This window comes from Urocampus carinirostris, chromosome 11 (assembly GCF_059441175.1).
Source record: "Urocampus carinirostris isolate Australia breed hairy pipefish chromosome 11, RoL_Ucar_1.0, whole genome shotgun sequence".
NCBI classification, from domain to species: Eukaryota; Metazoa; Chordata; class Actinopteri; order Syngnathiformes; family Syngnathidae; genus Urocampus; species Urocampus carinirostris.
Genome location: NC_142359.1, coordinates 35,292,865 through 35,318,123, shown reverse-complemented (window position 1 = coordinate 35,318,123; position 25,259 = coordinate 35,292,865). Strand labels below are relative to the sequence as shown.

Genomic DNA, 25,259 nt, shown 5'->3' with positions numbered 1-25,259 from the left:
TGGGTAACACTAACTTAATTGTTTGCATGACCCAAAATAAACGTCTATAATCAATATGTGATTTTAGCACCAATCCACATTTCACAGTGTTCCTGTTAAGGTAAATCATCCACCTGTGCTCTTGGGCGCAACCTGTAGGGGGCGATGACGCTTCATCATACAATTCCAAACAAACTAATGCCCGCTGCCGGTAAACACGATGGAGAAATGCATTGGCAAAGCTACGCCACCATAGAGCAGTTTGGGCATTGTTTTTAAGCAGACTAAATGTTTTTTTTTGGGGGGACCTAAACAGAGGAAAGCAGTAACCAAGGCAAGGTACTCACAAATAATGGTATTTAATCCTCAACAAAGTAACAAACACATCGTCAAAACAAAACAAAACAAACAAAAAAACTATAAGACTATCAAAAACAGAAAAAATAAATATAAACTACACAAAGAAGGGTGATACTAGCAAAATATGATAGTTATGTTGATGGTGGAAAAATGGTTGTGGAAAAGGAAAATGACCGGACCACAGGTGCTGTCCAAAATGTCTTTATGAAGGTTCAGGCTAATTACTGACAGGTGTGGGGTGTCTGGACACAGCTGTCCCGACTCCCAATTACAAACCAATATGGCGTCCTCTGGTGGACAGAGATGTGCCAGACATTAACACTTGTTGTGAAACATGGCAACAACTTTGAGCATTTTCAAGCACTTCACCCAAAAATTAAGTACTTCTTAATCCTTGAAAATAAGACATTAAAATAAAGAATTTCAAGCACCTATAAAAACCCTGTTGATGTCAGCATGCATATTTATTTATAGATGCATCTGAGAAAAATGTGATTTTTTTCCTCATTTTTCACCAAAGTATCAGATTTGAGATCATGTATCGGCAGATAAAACATTTGATAAATCAATCCATTTTTTTCTTCCTGCCCCAACCCCTGTGCCAATTTTCTGGAACCAATGCCTACCTCTACTTTATACTGTCCATTTCTCAACATGATAAATTAAGCACTAAAAAAACTGTGAGAGCAGTGCCAGAAATCAAATGGACTGATCCATTTTAAGGCAAAGTTTTTTCGACGCTTTAAAAATGCTATAATTTTTCGAGGCGCTTAGGTTGAATTTAGGGGAGCTTCAGCACCCTCTAAAACGAGCAGGTTACGCCATGGCATTGGCTCAAAAAATGTTGAGAAACACCGCCTTCCCGAATTGGACCTTAATAAGCCGCAATGTGTAATATCTGACCACTAGATGGCACTGTGTTGACTGGTAAAAGTGAGGGCCAGTGATATACAACAGACCGTGGAGGCAGGAAAGAACATGGCGCCGATCCAAGAAGGGATTCCACGGTGAAAAAGAAATAATTATCTTGACTTGTGATTTCTTTGTATAAAAATAACATTGGTACGAGAGTTCATGTATTTTTGCCCGGTATTCAAATTATTGGTTATTTTGTGTTCTACAAAATATAAGGTTTTTTTGTGCAACTATCAGGCACTAAATATTACACACTGTCCCTATAAGATCAGAAAATTAATTTTAAAATCATTTACTACACTCCCTAAAACAGGGGTTCATTTTAGACCCAGAGCTTTGGGGTGCTGAGAACCCAGAGTGTCAGTTCTCATTTCATTAAACTGATATAACATACTTGGACCGTAATACACCGAATGCTCCACAGACTCTGCCGCTATGCCGTAAGTGACACTAGCCGAGCAAGAGAAGAGCAGGAGGTGGTATGACTGGACTGAACCATTTCAGGTCAGTGTTTCCAATGCTGCCTTCATCACATTTATTTTTTATTTTACTCCTTTTATACTTTTTAATCTAGTTTTTCATCATATCTAAGCGTATCCTGTCCTTTATTAAAGGTGGTGTCTGTAACTTCAAAATATTCCGCTTGCTTACGCCATCTTCTGGCTGTAGTCATCACTGCAGCCTCTGCCAAGCACTTTTTGTTGTGCATGCAAGTATGTAGAATTTTTAGATCTGCTTGAATAAACTCTTCCTTTTTCATCTTTTACGGGATTTGTGTTGGCATTTGAACTGTAATTGAAACAGTTATTTTCTTACTTTCACCATTTTCATCCTAGAATAAAACAAAACGCACGAGCACACGCTTAAATAAACTCTCCTCTCCCTAATCCCAAGCTCCTGGTTTCCTCCAGCATAATGCGCTCGTGGCCAAGTCACCAACGATAAAAGTAAGATAAAAGCCGTGGAAAAAAATATCAAAAGACTCTTTGAACTATTATGGGAATTGTTAACACATACTTAATAGATAAATTATTTAGTTTGAAACTTTTTCAGGGCACCTCAAACTACCATACCTGTCAACCTGTACGTTTTTGCCGTACAAAGTACGTCTATTATGCATTTTAAGACGAGTACGACGTACAAGGAAATCTGTACGGAAAAACGCAAATTTGTCAATTATGCGTGCCATCCAGTATACAACGACTATCACGAAACGGCAAATCAATCAAGTCAAGTGAGTTCGCCGCGGTAGCCTCTATCTCGGTATCGCTTATTTCGTTGCAAACGAAGCAAGCCTTTGATGCTATTGTGCGCATGCGTCTGCTGCTGTAGTGCCCAATTTCAACTCCCCTGCTAAATCCCCCCCGCCCCCTCCTCACTTGAAGGCGCATTCTGCTGTGCTTCCGACAATAGAATATCAATATCAATATCAGTGGTTGATATTATGGTTTGGTTTACAAAATAGTAATGCCAACTAATTTTTTTCCTTCAAAAAATATCTTTATTTACAAATTTAAAGTGTTTTTAATGGATATTTTAGTTACGCTGGTAACAATTGTTCCTGATTTTATTTTTATTTTATAATCGAGAATATGTACAGAATGTTATAACGAAACACATGTACAATATAACATGTTAAACTACTTAAATAAAGACGTTTGAAAAAAGAGGTGTAAGATTTTTTTGTATTTTGTAAGGGAAAATACGACAGTTTGTAAGGGCATGGAGCCGTGGAGGTTGACAGGTATGAACTACACACCAAAGCCTTATAGAAATACTACAGTATTTGGGGGTGCCTGCGCTGAATTTGGGGGCTGCCCGAGCACCCCCCAAAAACGGGCAGGTGACGCCCATGCCCTTAAATAAAAAAATAATAGATTTTTGGGGCGTTTTGTTTGACCGTTGCGAAACAACCACTCCGGTGCCAAAAAGCGCTTGACGTGCAGCAACCAGCCCACTTGACTTGTTGCGCAGTCGCACTTAAGCAGCGCAACCGAAAAGCTTGACTTGATTTGGAGAAGCGATGGCTGCATCCGTCAAGCTCAACACGGGCGCTCTCGTGCCCATCGTCGGCCTCGGAACCTGGAAGGTGAGTTTATCTATTACAAATATTCTCTTCTATTAAGCGAATTGTTACTTGATATAACCGATGGAAAGTCCAAGTGAGAGGAGAAGAGCAAATATAAAACTCAATTTTAAACAGGCGCGGCCATGGTTATCTAAATTTAGCGTCACCTTGAATAACCTGTCTGTAATAATAGTCATATAATAGTGCGTGACCATTAAAGCCAACTGTAGCTAATGCTAATCAACGGTCCAGATTTGTGATCTGACTAAATAACGGTTTAATGTGGTTTTCACAAAACGTGCTATAGTAGATTATTCAATCGCAAACATAACGCACTTTACGCGTTTATTATTAACCTGTCTGTGGTTGTGGGATGCTTAGCGAGCTCGCAATGCATACTACAATTGGATTGTAATTCATGGTGAATAAAACCACAGAGGCCGACAACAGATTTGCCAATTCGCAGAAAAAAAAATTTCAAACAAATATTGGAAAAGATGAGCAATTTATCCTACTGGCCACAGAATCAATACATAAAAGCTAGTCGTTCTTTGCTCTGTGCTAAAAATAGTAACACGGCTTCATTTTTAGCACAGAGCTCGGAGCCCTCTATAGTTTATAATCTGAAATGATACCAAAATCAACAACAAGTGCAGCCTGGGTTGATTTACGTTAAACATTCAAAGTGTACGTACTGAAAGTCCACTAGACCATCTAAAAGTAACAACATTAAAATATAAAGTATATAATTTTTTCAAACACAAGCTGCTTTATTATTTGTTTTTTTTTTATATAATCTGCAACAACAAATGTACAAATGTACTGAATATAAATTCAAATACTTAAATGAATACAAACATGCACAGAGGCACATGAAACAAGGCGAACTAAATATTTTGTGTTTTAAATCAGATGCAACAACAAATGCACAAAGACTGAATGTGAACTCAAATACCTAAATAAATAAATAAGTGCAAATATGTACACGAAAAAAATGGAATAATGTTTTTTGTTTTAAATAGACACAAATGCACAAAAGAGAAATGCACGTACGTTCTTAGAATTAGAATTGGAATTGTTTTTATTGTCACTGAGAACAAAGTAGAGAATTATGTTTTACAACCAGACCGGACATGAACCTCTAGGGTTAGGGTTAGGTTTTTGAAACAATATTGCTTTCCCAAGGTCCCCCAAAAAAAATTCTTCTGGGGGTCCTTGGGAAACCAATTTTTTAGCACTCGCCATACAGGAAAATATAGCGTTTTTTTTGTGTGTCTTACCTGCGTTCGTTTAGTCCGTTAGGGTTAGGGGTTAGGGGTTAGGGGTTAGGGTTTAGAGGGTTAGGGTTAGAGGGTTAGGGTTAGAGGGTTAGGGTTAGAGGGTTAGGGTTAGAGGGTTAGGGTTAGAGGGTTAGGGTTAGAGTTAGAGGGTTAGGGTTAGGGTTAGAGGGTTAGGGTTAGAGTTAGAGGGTTAGGGTTAGGGTTAGAGGGTTAGGGTTAGGTTTTTGAAACAATATTGCTTTCCCAAGGTCCCCCAAAAAATTTTTTTTCTGGGGGTCCCCGGGAAACCAATTTTTTAGCACTCGCCATACAGGAAAATATAGTGTTTTTTTGTGTGTCTTACCTGCGTTCGTTTAGTCCATTAGGAAAGAGAGTGTTTAGTTTTTTTATCCAGTCTTTTTCTGCTAAGCGTCTTTCTTTTTGTGTCCAATTGCTATTTGTTTGAAGGCCCGATATTTCTAAAGCTTGTATCCCATGATGAATGAAGTGTGCAACAAGATGTGTATTAATTTGTCTAAGGTTCCTAATGTTGTAAATGTGTTGTGCTAGTCTACATCTGATAGAATTTCCTGTCTCTCCTATATATTTAATGTCACAGTGTTTACATTTTATGACATAAATACAGTTTTCTGTGGTAGGAGTGATTCTTTGTTTAATCAGGTAGTTTGTTTTTGTAATGGTGTTCCTAACTGTGGTGGCTTGTTTGTAAAATGTGGGCGCCTGTGTTTGTATTGTGTTAATTTCAGGTAGTTTGCTTTTTACTAAGTAATCTTTGAGGTTTTTGTTCCTTTTAAAGGCTGGGATGATTTTGTAATCTTGAATTATGCCTGTGTTCTGTAGTGTCTGATTGATATTTTGTCTAATTTTTCTATTAGCAATTTGGCTAAATTCTGAGTACGTGGTAATTAGCGGAATGATTTTCTGCGTGTCTCGTAGCCCTGTGGTTAAAAATGTTTTACGGACTTGTCTGAGGAAGGACCTTGAGTATCCTCTTGGTCGCAGTGCCTTGAAAAGGGTTTGGGTGGCCTTTTCAAAGTCCGTACGTTGCGAGCAGATTCTGTGGAATCTGAGCAACTGTGATTTTATTAAGCCTCTGTAGGTGTGCTTTGGATGAAGGCTGTTTTTGTGTAAGAGTGCATGTGTGTCTGTGTCTTTAAAGAAGACCTTTGTGTCTAAAGTTTGTGTTTGAGTGAATGAGGGTCCCTTATAAGTAGTTGTGTCTAGAAAATCTATCTGGTGGTCATTTGTGGAGTGTTTGACCGTAATTGTACTATGGTGTGTGTTGAGCATTTCTATGAATTTTTGAAATTCTTCTTTGCTATGTGTCCACGTTCCCCAAATGTCATCTAAGTACCTAAAATAATTGGTGGGTAGTTTGTCGCATTTTTCAAAAGCTGTTTCCTCCCAATGCGCCATGTAAATGTCAGCATAGGCAGGTGCAAACTTTTTACCCATGGCTGTGCCACTGATCTGTAAGTAGAATTCCTTGTTGAATTCAAAGTCGTTCCTAGTGAGGTTAATTTCTAGGAGTTGTATTAGTACTGTGTCTGGGCGTTTGTCGTCCGGGTATTTTTCCATCCAGCGCTTTACTGCTGTTAACCCTGCGACCGTGTTTATGTTTGTGTAGAGGCTATCTATGTCTATGGTAAATAAGATTGTTTCCTGCGTTATTTTAATCTGTTTTATTTTGTTTACGAAATCATATGTATCTTTAATGTAGCTATTATGTTTTGTGGATAGTGGAGTGAGAAAGTGGTCTATGTATTCGGCGATCCTGTAGGATTCGCTGCCACAGGGTTAGGGTTAGGGTTAGGGTTAGGGTTAGGGTTAGTTTAGAAAGCAATCTTTCTTTCCCAAGGTCCCCTAAATCTGAGGCCTTGGGAAAGTAAGTTTTTGCACTGGCCATTCAGGAAACTGGAGCTTTTCTTGTTTTACATGCGTTTGTTTAGGCCATCTGGAAAGAGAGTGTTGAGTTTTATTATCCAGTGTTTTTCTGCCTTGCGTCTTTCTTCTTGCGTCCAATTGCTGTTTGTTTGTAGGCCCCATATTTCTAGTGCCTGTAGCCCATGTTGTATGAATTGGGCTACTAAGTGTGTGTTAGTTTCCCTGCTGTTTCTGATGTTGTAAATGTGTTGTGCTAATCTACATCTGATTGAATTTCCTGTCTCTCCTATATATTTAATGTCACAGTGTTTACACTTTATGACATATATACAGTTTTCCGTATTAGTTGTGAGTTTTTGTTTAATTAGGTAGTTTGTGTTGGTGACGGTGTTCCTAACTGTGGTGGCTTGTCTGTAGAATGTGGGCCCCGTGTTCGTGTTATTTTGATTTCCGGTAATTTACTTTTTACTAAGTAATCTTTGAGGTTTTTGTTTCTTTTAAAGGCTGAGGTGATTTTGTAATCTTGGATTATGTCTGTGTTCTGTAGTGTCTGGTTTATATTTTGTTTAATTTTTCTATTAGCAGTTTGGCTATAGGGTTAGGGCTAGGGCTAGGGCTAGGGCTAGGGCTAGGGTTAGGGTTCAGGTTCACAATGAAAAACCCAAATAGTAATACTGATTCCAGGTGGAGACTAAAATCCTGAAATGAGGGTACAAAAAAGGTTTTCGTCTTAATGCCGGTGAAACTCTTAATGCTCCGCAGCCATGCTAGTTGCATATTTGATGATCAAATGTTTTTTTTTTTTTACTGTCAAGTCTGCAATTTATATGGCCAATAAAAGTTTGGGTGAGGATAGAAGACATCTTTCATCCGACCAACCTAAATTAGAGTATTCTCCAAAAAAACAAAAACAAAACACTAATACCCACAACTTTAAATTCAGTACGATAAAGTCAGTCCTGATGAATTAATAATGCATGTGTTGATTTTTTTTTTTCAGTCCGAAGCTGGAAAAGTGAAGGAAGCGGTGAAAGCCGCTATATCTGTGGGCTACAGGCACATCGATGGAGCTTTTATATACCAAAATGAATTGGAAGTGGGCGAGGGACTCCAGGCCATGATTAAGAATGGAGTGGTAAAGCGTGAAGAACTGTTCATTGTTAGTAAGGTAGGTTATTGTGTCAAATTTAAAGTACAGTGGTAACTTTTAATACGGGCACTTCTAAGCACAAGAATTTTGTTATACATTATTTTTCCGTTTTAGCTCTGGTGCACTTTCCATAAAAAATCCTTGGTTCGGCAAGCTTGTGAGAAGACGCTGAGCGATCTCAAGTTGTCCTACCTCGACCTCTATTTGGTGCACTGGCCGATGGGGTTCAAAGTGACTGGCAAAATCCTGCAAGTGTTATCCATTGTCATTCTATATTTTGTTTAACACCCTCTTATAATTCAACAGGCTGGTGATGACTTGTTTCCATTAGACGGCAACGAGCAAACAATTGCTGATAATTCTGATTACCTGCAAACATGGGAGGTGAGCTAAAAACAAAATCTCACTTATTTTAGGAATCATTATTTTTCGATCATTGTATGTAAATTAATCAAATGACTATATGTGGCTATTGTACCACAGATAATGTGAATGGTATGCGTTTATTTAGCACTTTCAAGTCAATCAAGACTTTACAATGAGTACCCATTCACACACAATCCGACATATAACACGGAGAAGGCGGGAATCTAATCTGTGACCTCTTGATCCCAAAACTAACGCTTTACCTCCTGAGCTACTGCCACACGAAAACATTGTTCAACTCACACTCCTGTATATATCGGCCTACCCAAACCCATCCTCGTAGGCTTAATTAACTAGTCCATGATTCGCCTGGCAAACACAATAGTCCAGGATTTACTCACCCACTACACCATACTTCAAGATAATATTTAGCGGGGCACGCCCCAGGAAAAGCCTGATCTCCTCTGCCAATCCCCTTTGGAACAACAGGACCCAGCTGACCCAGCCAATCAGTCCGGCCTCATTGTCCCACTGTCATATATGTTTGTCATTCTGTAGTTTTTGTAATGTAATGCCTGTTGTTTTACCCCTGTACAAACGATAGCAGTGAATTTCCCCAAGGTACTGTTTTTCAACCACTGTGCTGCGGCACAGTAATTAATTAACATACTCTACCGTGGGCAATCATCTAATTTGTGTGCTTACCCGGTCCAGTCAAAGTTATCTTTCATTTGGATTCCCTTTTGCAATGGCACTGAATGGTGGTGTCTCCCTGGATTTTTCAATGAAAGACATCTGATTTGGCTTAAAAAAGGTTGAAAAACACTGTCCCAAAGGGACCAACAAATGAAATCCATCAATCAATCAATCATACCTGTTAAGCTCAACCACTTGATCCCCTTTTTAATTATTGCAATACCACTAATTAAGCAATAATAAACCTTACAAACAGAAAACAACACTTTTTTACCCAAAGCAATTAAATAGAATAGAATAGAATAGAATTATTTGTCATGGTAACAAGTGAAATGCACAACGTAATTAAAAAAGTTTCATCCTGATGGTACACAAACAGACAATGTATCTTAAAAACAAAAATAATTTGTCTGAAGAAGTTTTGTTTTATTTACAACACAAATGCTTGATGATGGATAACATTTGCTAGTGTACAGCAACAATTTTAGCAATTGACGATGACGTAATCTACCGAATCAGAGCCTCAAGATGAGATCGGTCTACCAAAAAAATGTTATCAAAAATTATTTCTAAAAGAACAATTTCTCGTACAAAAATGGTTGTACGGTGTACACAATTTGATATAACCAAAAAAATGCATGAGATACGGGAAATTTATACGTTGACATGTCATTTTCAAGTCATTTTTATTTGTATAGCCCTTAATCACAAAGAGTCTCAAAGGGCTGCACATGTGTGATTATTTCACAAAAGGAAGAGTATTTGGTACAGAGCCCAATCAAAGGAGTATTATTTGTGAAAAATCGAAATATTTATGTTTTAGGGAATGGAGGAGCTGATAGATGCTGGTTTGGTCAAAGCTATTGGCGTCTCCAATTTCAACCGGGATCAGATTGAACGGCTACTCAACAAACCCGGCCTCAAATACAAGCCTGCTAATAATCAGGTACAAGAGGATGAAACACATACCGTAAAAACAAAACAATTATTTATTATTTATTTTATTTAATTTTATAAGGGAGTTATGCTAACCTAAACAAAAGCATGTCCTCAAAGTGTTCATGGTTCACGGTTCACAGAACCCCTAACTGTCAGGGTTGTTGGGGCTACACTTTCTGTGGTTTGTCTTGGGTTTTGTTCCGCCAAAAGAAAAAGAAGTATTGGTTTCCATGGTTACCATCATTTGGTCACTGTTAATATTGGTGTAAAGCAGTGCTTCTCAATTTTTTTCTGTCACAAATCTATGCATCGGCAAATTTTCCCCTAAAAATATAAAACTAGTTTCAGCATGATTGACTCGTAATGTCTTTAAGTAACAGCTTAATACATTTGGTTTCGTGCTGTCTGCTTTTTGTTTTTTTGGAGAATACTCTATTTTAGGTTGGTCGGATGAAAGATGTGTCTTCTATCCTCACCCAAACTTTTATTGGCCAGATAAATTGCAGACTTAACAGTAAAAAAATAAAAACATTTGATCATCAAATATGCAACTAGCATGGCTGCGGAGCATTAAGAGTTTCACCGGCGTTGAGACGAGAAACCATTTTTGTACCCTCATTTCAGGATTTTAGTCTCCATCTGGAATCAGTATTACTATTTGGGTTTTTCATTGTGAACCCGAACCCTAACCCTAACCCTAACCCTAACCCTAACCCTGCTTTTAACACAGCAAGCACACCGGTATTTGATCGCCTCCCTCCGTAGTTGCAGTGAAGCGCTACATACGCTTCGCCAAAATTCCTTATCTTAGTTTTTGGGGGGGAGACTGTTTGTCTTTCCACCCCATCTCTCTTCGCCTGTCTTCACATCTGTATTAAATATTTTTTTCATGGAGTCACTTGAGGGGCTGCTCTACTTTGTGTCTACACTTCATACTCAGTGCTATATAAACAGGGTGTAGGCTAAATGTAAACAAAATACTTGCCAATGAGAATGTTACTGTGCCCCAGTGTAGTGGAAGAGCAATTGCACTTAGTTCTGAATTTTGTTTTGTAAAAAGGTTCCTGGAAGTGTAATGCACCTGCCCCCAACCGCCCTTTTGGCTCTTTTGACTGATTTTGAAGTCAAATAAATGCAACTTATGTGTTTTGTGAAAAATTGTTGAGGTTTGAAGTTATAATAGACAATGTAGAACCATATAGTGAGATCCAAATATTTTGAAAATGCTTGAGAAATGGGTACAAGACAGGCACCTATCGATTTAATTTATCATTACTTCTGATAACATGATCCTTTTAGGTTTGAAATACATTTGTGGAAATCAATGTTTTACTTGTTGAATGAAGAACACTTACAATGCCAAGGTGGTTCTATTTCGGTCACTGTTGGCATCATTGTGTTTGGGCTCCATCCATGAATTACAGGGAGGCCAATCAGTGATTTCCATATCATTTAGGGTGGATCTACTATTTGAAGATTCTTAAGATGGCAAGCTTCCCGGTAGGGCCCAAATAACATTGAGTGTAGTAGGCTTTAATTCACCTATGTCCTTTTATTTCTTCCACAATGAAAAAAGAAGGTTTCCAATTTCCGTTAGTTTGATGCAGTGCATCCCTCAGGGCAGGCTAATAAGCTTAGGCTTTTGTTTACCCTTTCTGTCTTCTATCTATTTTGTCCCTTATTAAATTACACTCCCAGTTTATCCTATTTCTTGCGAGCATGAGACAAAGATAATAGAAATTGCAAACACTTCCCCCTTTTTTCCCTTAAAGAAGATTTTATAGGCTTTGTACCGGTGCTTAAAATCCTTAAAAAGGCTTAAATTTTAATATTGTTTTCAATGACTGAAAAATGCTTGAACTTTGGGCGAAGTGCTTGTAAATGCTGTAAATTGTTGCTGTGTTTCTCAACATATCTGCTTAAAAATAAGGCTGCTCTCTGGCGGCTTCGCCTTGCCATTGCATTTCTGATTTCCTTGTGATTAACGGCAGCTGTTATTATTCTGCATAGCATTGTCCTTTTCAAGAGGTCAGGTGCATGTTACTCTAAACAGGTCACTATTAGATGTGTATTGGTGCAAGTATTACGAATCAATGATGGACTTACATTATGAAGCATGCAAAAAATTAAGGTCGTTTTTCCCATTGGTAAATTGTAATGGGAAGAACTTTCTGCAGCCAAGTATGTAAGCTACATATTACTATCATGTTTAACTAGCACCTATATAGGGAAGGATCTGTCTCATAATATTTTCACAAGAATTATTTGGATCCATAAAGATATTTGCGATTTATTCAAGATTTAAATATCATATGCCTTAATAAATGCACTAGTTCTGCAACAACGAATCGACAAAATAGATTAAAATCGATTATTAAAAGCGATGGCAACTAATTAGGTCATCGATTCGTTGTATCGCGAGATTTATGAGCCACCAAGAACGTTAAATCAATGAAAATTAGCGTGCACACCATTTCGTTGTGACACTGGGAACTGTAGTATCGATTTGGTCGCCAAGACAGTTTTTATAAAAAAGATATGTTCATTTTTTTTTATACAATATACTACATTTTGAACATTGCATGATTTACAAACAATTTTCAAGGGAACAGTCAGAAATCCATCCATCCATCCATCCATTATCTGCATCGCTTATCCTCCGTAGGGTCGCGGGGGTGCTGGAGCCCATCCCAGCTATCTTCGGGAAGTGGGCAGGGGACACCCTGAACTGGTTGCCAGCCAGTCGCTGGGCACACAGGGACAGACAATTTTCTCGCTCATTCACACCTAGACAATTTAGACCGGCCAATTAACCTGACATGCATGTTTTTGGAATGTGGGAGGAAACTGGAGTGCCTGGAGGAAACCCACACAAGCACGAGGAGATCATGCAAACTCCACACAGGAGGTTTGATCTCATGTCCTCAGAACTGTGTCGCACACGCACTAACCACTGCGCCGCCGTGCTGCCCCACAGTCAGAAACACAATTGGAAAATAAGTATGACAAAGATAGATATAAATTCAATATTTGAATAACTACGAGGGAAATTAGAAATCCGATTCATCGATTAATAAAAAAAAAAAAACGATTATGCTGCCCTAAAATGCACACATAATGGCACATGCAATTCACAGATATATTTGTGGCTCTGCAAAATATGTGATTTCTTCTTTTCATGGTACTGGAAAAATTGGAAAATAGTTTTTGAAGGTCTTTAAAAAGTGCTTAAATTTGTCAATTAAAAAGCTGTACGAACCCCAACATGTAAAGAGGTTTTTCAGTCACAAATTCAAAACTAACCAAAGAAACATTATCGCCATACAACTTTCGAAAACCATTTCTTTGACTGTGCCTTTGTTTCTGAAGGTGGAGTGCCACCCGTTCTTGTGCCAGGAGAAGCTGATCAACTACTGTCACTCGAAGGGAATCGCCGTGACAGCCTACAGTCCTCTCGGTTCCCCAGACAGGCCCTGGTATGTTTATCTTTAACTCATTCAATGCCAGACTTTTGTCTCAAATGGGAAGAGCCAGACAATTTTTTGCCATTTTAAAGGTCTAAATTTTTTTTTATTCTGAAGCTATATGGCATATCAAAAGAAAGCTTCAACACTCATCAACAATTTAATGGAAAGAGTATGTTTCTGGCTTTTACCAACACAGCACCCGAACATTGCTAATTTTTTTCAAAATACTAATTTCCAAGAAAACCTTTGAAAAAAACGTTTTTTTTTTTTAAAAGCAGAACTTTCCCTTCTGTGCTTTTTTGTATTTGTGATACCTTCAATATACAATTTTTTAAGCCAAGGCACACTTCTTTTCACTAAAAAATCTCTAGGGGGTCTTTTGGAAATTTAGAAAAAATAATCCCTGGCACGGCACGTTGTTGAGCATTTTTATCTTAAATTATTAGACTACTTAAATTGACATGGTAATTTTTTATCTTTTGTGGTCACCTTGGCTCAGAAGTTTTGATCGGTTATAATGTCAGGACCAGAACGGAGACAGGACCCACTTGCGCTACGTTCCTCTCAGTTTGATCGCTGGGTGCGGGAAGCAGGTCACTCTGAACGCGGAAGTGGGACTTCCGTGGCGAGTGATGGCGTGTCGGGAACAGAAAAAACTGATCAGTAGCCGGGACAGGAGAGCAAAAACGTGGTCGGGGTCAGAAGCGAGTCGTAAGCCAGGAAAGGATAGTAGATGTGGTCGAGGACAAAAGAGGCCGAAAGCCGGCACGGGAGAGTAGACGTGGTCAGGATCAAAAACGGGTCAAAGCCACTTGAAGAAATCAAAGACACTGAACATTTGCATGCTTTCTTGCAAAGATAAAATAGGCCAATCTCTTGCGGCACACTAGACAAGGTCTCACGGCACACTGAATAACACTAAACAATGCTTTCTATAAACACAAGAGCACTGTTCTTGCAAAAAACATTTTATTGCAAGAAACGTATGCATGAACCATGCATGCATGATGCATAGATTTTTCTCAGTAAAGTGATTATAGGAGTTTGGTCACCATTGCGATTCCATTCCCTCTGGCATGCACAAAAGTCATATCTCTCTGGCAAGACGATGACAATGCTACTTTAATTATTTATTTCATTTATTTATTCGTATCAGGCAGTTGTATTATTTTTGTACACATGTACCATAACCTAATTCAACCAGCTCAGTAGCCTAGATGGTAAGGCGCCCGCTTTGAGACTGGGAGGTCGGTGGTTCGCGCCCCGGCCGAGTCATTCCTAAGACTTAAAAAGTGGTCGGCGGCGCCCTCTGTTGGCTGCGGCTGCATCAGCTCGCTACAACGGGTCAGGTGCAATCGACATTTCGTTCTGTGTACATTGTTACACAGAATGACAATACAAGGAAATTATTATTATTATTATTATTATAACAGAATGCCTGAAAAGGAGTGACTGTAATTTTTTTCTTTGAAATAAAAAGCTCTCTTTGAATCCCATTTGTTTATGCCTTGCAAGTCTGTCCAACATGCTTCATTCAGTATGCCTACTCGCTGCGTGGGTCCTCCTACACATACTCATTCGCCGGGAAAAAAAAGTGTGGTCTCCCCTCGATGTGTGGACAAGGGTCTTGATATGTTTTTTGTTTGCGAGTGACACAGCTGTGCTTTGCAGGGCAAAACCAGATGACCCTTCACTTTTGGAGGATCCCAATATCAAGGCCATAGCTAAGAAGCACAACAAAACCTCTGCTCAGGTACAAACAACAGTATTTTAGATTGGATTAAGATGACATGAATATTAGAAACACTTGGAGGGAAGACCAATCCTGCCGGATGTAGAAACAAATGTATTAATAAATAAACACCAACAAATATAAATATAAATGAATTAACACATAAATAGAGCAGCATGGCGGCGCAGTGGTAAGCGCGTGTGCGGCACAGTTCTAAGGTCTTGGGAACCTCCTGTGTGGGTTCAAATCCAGCTACCGGACTTCCTGTGCGGAGTTTGTATGTTCTCCCCGTGCTTGCGTGGGTTTCCTCCGGGCACTCCTCCACATTCCAAAGACATGCATTTCAGGTGGATTGGCCGGTCCAAATTGTCCCGTCCCTAGGTGTGAATGGGCGAGCGAGTTGTCTGTCCCTGTGTGCCCTGCGATTGGCTGGCAACCAGTTCAGGGTGTCCCCTGCCCACTGCCCGATGATTGCTGGGATGGGCTCCAGCACCCCCGCGACCCTACTGAGGATAAGCGGTACAGCTAATGAGATGAGATGAGATAACACATAAATACGTCATGTAACACCTAGTTATATGACATAAATACAATTTATTAATTTATGCATTTTGTCATTCATTTATTTCAGTATTTCTTTTCTCATTTATTTTGTTGTATATTGTGTCATGTATTTTGTCACAACTAAAATTTTATTCAAATGAGGGATTGGGTCAAACTGGCTGAGCTTTTTACCTATTTCACCAAATTGGCTCTACACCATTTAACCAATAGATAAACACCTCACCCAGTTAGTCCCGCCCTTTCATTTGAATAACATTTTATTGTGACAAAATGCACGATAAAAAAATGCCAAATACATACAGGAATGAATCAACACCAAAAAACATAAATATATAAATGAATAGCATTTATGACATATATTTAGGTACAAAGGTAAGATCGGGCCTAAAAAAATGCCCCTTGTGGGTATTAAAGCCCGACACAGCCCAATAAATAAACTTGATCTGAGGGACCGAGCCTGAAGCAAACCAGAATTTTTACATTTTATCTGTAAGGACTCGGGAAGAGAGCGCTTCTCTCTCGCTGACTTTTTCATTTGATTATCCACTCATCAATGTTCTTTGCTTCTTTTTTTGTGCGGAATTAGCGCCTAGAGCGCAGCAGCCGGCTGCCCTGCGCAAGAGGACAGAATCCATTGCGTGCTCCTCCACAAAGAAAAAGAAACAAAGAACAGCGACCATTTGATAATTTTTTAAAAAGTCAGTACAGACGCTGCCCTACTTACAAACAAGATACGTTCCGGACGATCGTTTGTAAGTTAAATTCGTTCGTAAGTTGCTTCAGTGCTATATTTTGTATGGAATGTATGTTTAAGATTTATATAAGTACGTTGAAGGTTTGTATAAGTAACCAATATTGTTTTGTACTAAAAAATAAACATTTAATAAAATAATACGCCCTATATAGATGAATAAAGTTTAACTTACTTTTGATAAGATGACCTTCAAGAGTTAGGTGACTTCCTGCTCCGTGGTAGAAAGTGGCCGGAAAAAAAAACACCCAACCCATTTTCTTAACCACATCAAGCTTTCTTATTCCACTTTCATTTCAAAAGAAACGGCTCGCATCTTCTTCACACTTTACACCAACTATATTGAATGGATACACGAAATCTTAAACAATAAAAATGTCAAATGTCAAAGTTGGAGATATAGTATAGTATGTTTACACACGAACTACGAAGAGGAAGTCAGATTTCTTCTGGGGGTGGATGCTGTGTGACCTTTCACAGTGCCACATGCCAGTAGCGGCAGAAAGAAGCACTATAGTACTGTCCTGTACTCGGAAAAGGTGCACACAATAACAAAATCTAACTTACAGCAATGTCCAAGTGTTTTTCGACATCCAGAAATTAATGTTCGTATCTACCATCTTTCGTAACTCGAATGTCAAAGTAGTGGAGAGCCCAAACCCGAATGTAATGATTGAGATCTTAGGACTGACCCGAAGTTCTGGTCAGGCTAGGGCTAAAGATTCAACCCCTGTTTTGGTATTACAGGATTATTTGCTAATATATTTATATGCATATAGTTGTAGTTAATTTTTTTATTTATACATTTATTTCTACATATGGCAGGAATGGCCCTCCATACAATAGAAGCTAATAGTGTTTTAGATAAAAAATAATTGTAATCAAATTGAAATTGATATATAAAAGTCTAACAAACTGCATTTTGTTAAAGGTTAAAAAAAGTTTAAAAATTACAAAATTTAAAAAATGCATCTGGGTTTCTTTGCAGGAGTTTAGGAATCTTTAGTTCCTTCCTATATATATATATATATATATATATATATATATATATATATATATATATATATATATATATATATATATATATATATATATATATATATATATATATATATATATATATATATATATATATATATATATATATATATATATATATATATATATATATATATATATATATATATATATATATATATATATATATGACATCTAACGGCAAAGTTCCCATCCATCCATCTATTATCTGCATCCTCATTATGGTCGCGGAGATTCTGGAGCCCATCCCAGCTATTTTCGGGCGGTGGGCAAGGGACACCCTGAACAGGTTGCCAGGCAGTCACAGGGCACACAGAGACATACAATTCTCTTATTCACACCTATGGACAATTTGGACCGGCCATTTAACATGACATGCATGTTTTTAAAATGTGAGAGGAAACTGGAGTGCCCGCAAGCACGGGGAGAACATGCAAACTCTGCACAGGAGGGTTCGATTCCATGATCTGAGAACTATGCCGCGAAACGCTAACCACACATGTGCCTTGACGCTCCAAAGTTCCCATATTCAACATTTTCATTTTTTAAAAAAGCAGAAAAAAATTAAATCACTAAATCATTGGCACTTGAATTAGTGTGTCACTTTCAAGTTCGCATAAGTTACGCTGAGTTAAACAACTAGAGGAAATTATTTCAATTGTTGTTTTTCTTTTTTTTCTTTCTAGAAATGCAGTTGATAAACACTACACAAGAGATTACAGCTTAGCGAAGGAAAAATATGGAAGAAAAAACCTCAACAATTAATTTTTTATTGAATCATTATTGTCATTTAATTGTGAGCCTCCAAAGATCCTCAGCTCTACAGCTAAGGCACACTTTTAATACCATTCATTCACGATTACGGCCCTGTGAGAGTGTTTTTTTACCTTGTAGACCCTGAGCTAAAATGAGTTTTACACCCCTCCAGTACAACATGTTAATGTGAGAGAGTACTTTGAAAATTCATTTTACTTATGTATATACTGTACATGTGTTAAGGTTTCGTGGTGGATAAACCCATGTAGGGGAGGCAGTAACCGGAGGCAGGGGTTACCTGGTCGAAGAAGACCTACTTCCATATTTTCTTGTGGTACACTAAAGGGACAGTCTAATATTTAGTGCCTCCCAGTGGTTTGCATTTAATAACAAAACTAGGACCAAAGTAACAACTAAAAAAGGAGGCACAAAGCAAATGGCATATGCAAACAAAATCAAACCTGACCAAGTCCAAACAGGAAACAAAGACCAAAACCGGAAATGAAAAATGCAAGGATTAAAGTAACAAAAAAACCAAAAACTATTTCAAACAAACCTAGCATGCTGGTGGAAATAATAATGACATTGAAAATATACATTGAATATACATGTGCAATGACCCAACAGTCTGTATTGTTCAAAATGTCCTTCTAAACGGGTTCTAGATAATTGGGCGCATGTTTTTGATAACTGGACACACCTGTGCCCAGTTCAAATCCCGGTTGGGACCCCCTAGTGGTAGGAGTTATGTCAGAAAATGCAAGGATTAAAGTAACAAGAAAATCAAAAACAAAATCAAACAAACCTGGCATGCTGGTGATAATGAAAATCACAATGAAAACCAGAATGACAATGGCAGACAAAAAAATGACAATGACCCAACAGCCTGGAGTGTTCTAAATGTCCGTTTGACCTCATTTGTTCAGCCCAGTAAGAGTAAACTGAAACTTTGACGTTACTAGCCTTCAAACACACCAAATGTGTTCATTTACAACGCTATTTGGGGTAATTTTTATTTAGTTTCAAAACTTTTCATCCAAAAATCCAACCCTGTATCTAAAATCAGGTACTGATCCGCTTCCACATCCAGAGGAACGTGATTGTGATTCCCAAATCCGTCACCCCAAGCCGCATCGAGGAGAATTTCAAGGTCAGAGTTCAGCAATGCAGAAAATCTCTTTGTATTTTGTGCAACATGCTCACTTAAAAGCCTGCAGGTTTTTGACTTCCAACTAAGCAACGAGGACATGAAGACCATTTTGGGATTCAATCGGGATTGGAGAGTTTGTGGAATGCACTGGTGAGTTTTTGAGAGTTAAGATCAAGCTTCCATCTAAGCTCCAAGGAGAATAACGATGAGCAACATCAGACCTGAGTGTTGCAACCAAATTATTATCAAACATGTCCAAACCCTGAGATCATGTTCAAGTTACCTTCTGCCAGCTTTACGGCAACACTAGTTATTTTTTTCAAATTTTAACGAATTGGTTTACGTAATAATGGAAAGGTTGCTGAGCCCATACACACGTCAGTTGTTTTTACAACTATTTTTAAAAATGTATCTTTCGGTACATAACACTAACATTTTGTGGATTGATTTAGTTGGTTGCACGATACAGATCTGTATTTAATCACACTTTTAGTGGAAGCACAAAGTTGGCAAAAAGATTGACTTATATTTGCAATTTATTTGACTGTAACACAAGAGCAACCAAAAAGACCACAGAAAACCTGCTTTCTTTCTTCTTGTTTATTTTTTACTCTTTTTTCTTTAACTTTTTTCTTCTTTTGTTCTCTATTTTTTTCTTTTATTTATTACTTCCTTTTCTCTTATTATTAGCCTTTTCCTTCTTCTTTTCTGAGCTTTTTCCATTTTTTTCTTCTTTTTTCCTGCTTTTTCTTCTCTTTCTTTGTGTTTGTTTTTTATTTTTTTTGCTTTTCTCTTGCTTTTTCCTTTTCTTCTTCTTTTTCTTTATTTTTTTCATTCCATTTCTTTTTAAATTTGTATCTATTTTTCTTGTTTTGCCCTATTTTCCCCCTTTTTAAGTCATTTTGTGCATACTGTCTCAACATAATTGGTAATATATTGATGAAAACAACAAGAACAATCTGAGGAGCCATTTGTAAGCCAAAAGAGTTGTCTCTTTTTAGTGAGCCGGGCCAAAAGAGACGCTTCTCTAGAAAAAAAAGGAAACTTGTGTGGCAACATTGACGTAGTCGTGTAGGTAAGAAAGGTCACTTAGCTACGTAGTCTAACTGCAAGCGGTAAAGTAAACCACGCTTGTCTCTCTATGTCATAATGTCTTGGTGACGAAAAATAATACATTGCTCTCAATTGGCCTCTGCCGCCTTTTTAGTACCCCTCCCCTTCTCTCCTGGCGCAAGAACTCAAGCTCACATGCACCCTTGCTTTCATTTACTCAATCTGACATGTACTTTAAAATATAGTGATTAAAACGGGGAACCCGCTCTTTTTTTTTTTGCATGCACTGTAATTCTGGCCGGATTTGCTAGTGAAATAATTTTGCAATTTTCAATTTTTTGCGCAGGATAGCTCCTCGAGTGCGCTGAGAAAGTCTGCCGAGTGCGCACTAGCACACGGGTGCAGCTTAGAGGGACCATTTGTCTCAACTAGATTTTTTTTGCTGCACATCACTTTTCACACGCGTTCTTTTTCCTCTGCCTTCAGGAGCGTGAAGCACAAGGACTACCCCTTCCACGCTGAGTTTTGATGCGGAAAATCTGCGATGTGTTGCTTTTCTGTGAGCATTGTTCCGACTGTTAACACTCCAAAATATTTACCTTATTTCCCACACTATAAGGTTCACTGGATTGTAAGGCGCACCCCCAAAAATAGTGTTTTGTCATATTTTTTTTGCACATAGAAAGCACACTGGACTGTAAGGCGCATGAAACTGAGACTACAGCAGTGCTTCTCAATTATTTTGTGTCACCCGACATACCCCAACCATTTTCTCCCCAGCCCGGAAGAAGTCATTTTCTGTCATACACCCAAGATTGATCTTTTTTAAGCGATCACATCATATAAGACCGAGACAAATTGCAGACACTTTACAGGGTTCGTGCAAGTGCCTGAAATCGTTGCGTTTTCAAGGTTTGAAAGGGGTGGAATTTGGGGTGAAGTGCTTGTAAATGTTTGAAATTGTTGCCATGTTTCTCAGGAATTTGACCACACACTAAAACTTTAAAAAAAAGTCTGGTTAAAAATGATGCCAACAAGCCTGCTCTGGTGGCTTCACTTTGCCATTGGATTTCTTCCCTGGCGATTAAAGGCAGCTGGCATTAGTTTGTTTTTGGTGTTGTCATGTGAAACGTTTTCCCCCTACTATTCATGCCTAAGAGGTGCAAGATGCTGGGAGTGTGCCGTTTTAATGAACGATGGATAGAAAACAGAATATACAAACAATGGCTAAAACATGTATGTGCATACTGCAAAAGTGTGTAAAAAATTGAGATCTGACTCTTCACCAGCTCAGTAGCCTAGATGGTAGTGTGCCCGCTTTGAGACTGGGAGGTCGCTGGTTCGCGCCTCGACCGAGACATACCTAATTGGTATAATGGCGGCGCCCTCTGGCTGCGGCTGCACCGACTCGCTACAACGGGTCAGGTGTATCGACATTTCGTTTTGTGTACATTGTTACAAAGAATGACAATACAAAGGAAATTATTATTATTATTATTCACAATGGGAGAGTCATCTCTCTCAAGCCATATGAAAGGTAATTCGCGGAGATGAAGGGCTTAACTATGATTTTTTGCTAACTGTTTGCTACATGCTACACTTAAACAGGGAACTATGTAATGTGTATTAGTCCAAGGATTACATAGCAATTATGGACATTAAGGGCCGTAACATTTCCCATTGGTAAATTTTAATGAGAAGAACTTCCTGCAACTGAAAATGTATGTTACATATTTCATCATTTTTACCCAACATCTATATGGGGAGAATTTTGTATCAAAAACAAAATATATTAGCGATTTACTCAAGATTTAAAAAACATGTGTCTTGATAAATACTCACACAAGATTCAAAATTGCAAATATACTTGTGGCTCTGCTATATACGGGATTCATACCGGTTTTTTTTTTATGATATTGGCGACATTGTAAATTTAGCTTTAAAAGTCTTTAAAAGTGTTTGAATTTGGCCATGAAAAAGATGTACGAGCCTTGCCACTATGAGTGACACACCGCCATTACACAGGTTCGATTCCCGTTGAATACATTGTTTTGCAATTCAGGCCAATGATGTTTATTGACTTGATCAGTCTCTGCACAATCATTGCTTGAATGTGGTAATATACAATAAAATATTGTATGTAAAATCTTTTGCAGTAACACATAACCGTAATTACTGTATGCATTTTTATAGTATTCACTGTATTTTGCAGTATATAATGTGCACCAGGTTATATAGCACAGTTTCAAAGTTCAGGCAAAATTTTTAGGTGCGCCTTACAATCCAGAAAATACGGTACTACGTTTATTATGGAAGCTTAATGTTGGAAAGGGCAACCAAATTCGTAGCACTTTAACTTTTCTCCTACTCTAGAACGTTCTCTTATTTGGAAATCCTATGCAGCAACTACTGTACGGCTGTTGTCATTGCTTGTGAGGGCATTAGTTCTTTTATTTTTTCTGGTGCAGTATTTTTAACTTCTGGTGTGCTGCAAATATTGTCAGGTGTGCCTTGGGAAATGATCCTATTTGTGTGCCTGTGTGGTCTAGCGCCTAGCAGAGTAGTACGTAATCACGTAGTACTTTCCATACCATAAGCGACAGCATCAGATAGATAATTGCCTTGTGCTCGCAGACATGCGAATTCATGAAAGACTGAGAGCTGTAGAGCTTTATGTCTGTCTTTCATCGATTCCTCCCAGAATATCAACTCTGTGTTCATCCAAAGAGGCCCATGTTTCACACTAAGTATAAATATGAAAGATTATAAATTGTTCTAATCTTTGTGTTAATTTGATTCCGTTGGTGTAGACAATCGATTTCGCTGCGTGTTAAACTCCCGGGGTGGACCGAGTCTTTGGACGAAGAAAAAAAAGAGCTGAAGAGAGCAGTTCAGTTGATAAAAATTTTTACAAAGTTACAAAATAAAATTAAAGAGAGTGCACTATGGACCAATTGTTCAGGAGAGTGTTTTCCTTCCAAAATGCACACTCAAATGTTTTTCCCCCTCTCTTAAAGGAAGGGGTGTGGCTTTGCATATAGGAATATGAAACAAACACTTCTGGAAACTTACATTACAACAAAAATAACTCAATGATCAAGAGACTTTTTTCAAAACTGAACATAGCTGGATTTTCAAGGTTGTAAAATTAGATAAGGCTAACCATTCTGAAGACCATTGCTGGGAAAGTGTTCTGATATGAAAGGATACATTCCTATACAGTGACACTTCTTTAACATATGTGGATAAATGTAATGTGCATTTATAACAACTAATTTGATAACGTGACTGTCAAAGTAATGATTAGCTGATTAAGTAATAAAACTAATATAGCTGTGATAGTGACAACATACTCAGTGACACATTTCAATAATGTAAAATTTACTATTCAAGACGTTAAAATATAATGACATTCTTCAATGTTAAAAATTACTTATATTGGTAATATAAACTTTTTTTCACATATTTAGTTGGTGGTGTCCCGCAGGATTTTTTCAATTAAAGAAATATACCTTGGCTTAAAAAGGGTTGAAAAACAACTAGTGTGCCAAAGCTACACTGTGCTGTGATGTGCGTGCAGGGCATTAGTGCTTGAGGGGTCAGTAAATGCCACATTAATATACTGTTACTTCAAATACTGTAATACATCTGGAGTATATCCCAATAAAATTGTTTTATTCTGCTGGAACTTTGTTGTTAGTGTTTTATTATGTGTTGAAGGAAGTGTACAATAACTTTGCTATGATACAATTCGGCCTAGTTTTGATCCACTTGAATATTTTTTTGAAGTGACAGTGTATAATTATTCACAACTAGAAACTGTACCTTAGAATGGAGCTGAAGCGTTTGTTTTCAAAGACCGACTATGGAAGCCCAGGATACCATTTGGTAAAATTCTGAAGCCTACTTCCTTATTTTCTTGTGTTCAGTTATAGGGACAGTGTGCAAGATTTAGTGCCTCCGAGTGGTACAAAAAACTTTAAGTAAAAAAAACAAAACATTGATTTGAATATCAGGCAAACATGCATAAACTATTATAAAAAAGACTTGCAAGCACATACCATAATTTGCTGAATCACAAAACTCCATGACGTTCGCTTGCATGATCAGCTGTGGAAGGACCAAGTAAGCTTTTTCCACACAGATCAGCTAACAATAACATTAGCAGCAAACCATAGCATGCAGCCAAGTGGCTAACATGAGTAGCTAGAGAAGGACATGGTGGAGAAAGTGGAAGATTCCTGAATCACGGCGACAACTACACACAGGGCTCAGTTGTGAAAGGTAAGTTGTCATTAAAGCCCCAATGTATAATTTCTGACCACTAGATGCCACAAAATGCCACTGTGTTGTATCAATTCCCCCCATATCCAAAGTCCACCCACTCCAAGACCTGCCACGTTGATGACCTTCTTTAGTTCCTTCTTTGTCCCAAGATCGTCCACTTAAGCCATCTTTTTTATAGGTACTCCCAAATCTTCCTGTCAAGATTTTCATCACCCCGAGACACCTTCTCTAGTTTACCTCTCAAGCGTCACTCTCAAAATCTCCTCAGCAGTTCCGGTCCCATATACCTTTCTCTCCAGTAAAGTTTTTTGTTGCTGTTAAATAAACGCCCTTCTGGTGAGGTTTGATCACATCACTTGTATTTCATCCCCTTGTGTCCAGCATTTGGGTCTGTCCGACACGTCGTGACAGCTTGAATTTTAACATTGTGTTTTCAAGGTTTAAAATGTGCTAAAATTTTGGGTGAAGTGCTTGAAATGCTTGAAATTGTCACCATGTTTCTCGGTAGTCTGATTCGATAGACCACACATGAAATGAAGAAAAATAAAACATGAAATGAAATTAAAGACTGCTTAAAAGCGATGCCGGCTGGCTTGCTCTAATGTTTTCGCTTTGCCATTGCATTTCTTCTTTCCTTGAAACTAACGGCAGCCACCATTAGTTTGTAGAGTGTTGCCTTAACACGAGGTGGTGTCACCCTGGGCACAAAGATTTCTATCTGTTGCAAAGACGTCGCACTTTTGGCCTAGCACGTGACGTCATCCACCCCGCTGTTGCTAAACTACAGCACAGCACCCAGAGGCCATCCTGTTAATCTGTTAATA

At 38.2% G+C, this 25,259-nt stretch overlaps 1 protein-coding gene across 4 annotated transcripts; it reads left to right on the top strand.

Moving 5' to 3' along the window:
• Window positions 1-3,122: 3,122 nt before the first annotated feature.
• LOC148357201 (aldo-keto reductase family 1 member B1-like) lies at window positions 3,123-24,787 on the top strand. Of its 4 annotated transcripts, none has more exons than XM_088346868.1 (11): window positions 3,123-3,343; window positions 7,487-7,654; window positions 7,751-7,867; window positions 7,943-8,020; window positions 9,522-9,644; window positions 13,007-13,113; window positions 14,776-14,857; window positions 19,012-19,095; window positions 19,163-19,245; window positions 20,635-20,707; window positions 24,614-24,787. In XM_088346868.1, the coding sequence occupies exons 1-10, from the start codon at window positions 3,278-3,280 to the stop codon at window positions 20,675-20,677; spliced, it is 951 nt and encodes a 316-aa protein (XP_088202994.1). In that variant the 5' UTR covers window positions 3,123-3,277; the 3' UTR covers window positions 20,678-20,707; window positions 24,614-24,787. The 4 variants fall into 4 exon arrangements, with proteins under 4 accessions (XP_088202994.1, XP_088202993.1, XP_088202995.1 ...); XM_088346867.1 differs by lacking the exon at window positions 24,614-24,787 and adding an exon at window positions 22,959-23,836; XM_088346869.1 differs by lacking the exon at window positions 24,614-24,787 and having other exon boundaries at window positions 19,036-19,095; window positions 20,635-23,836.
• Window positions 24,788-25,259: the final 472 nt, after the last annotated feature.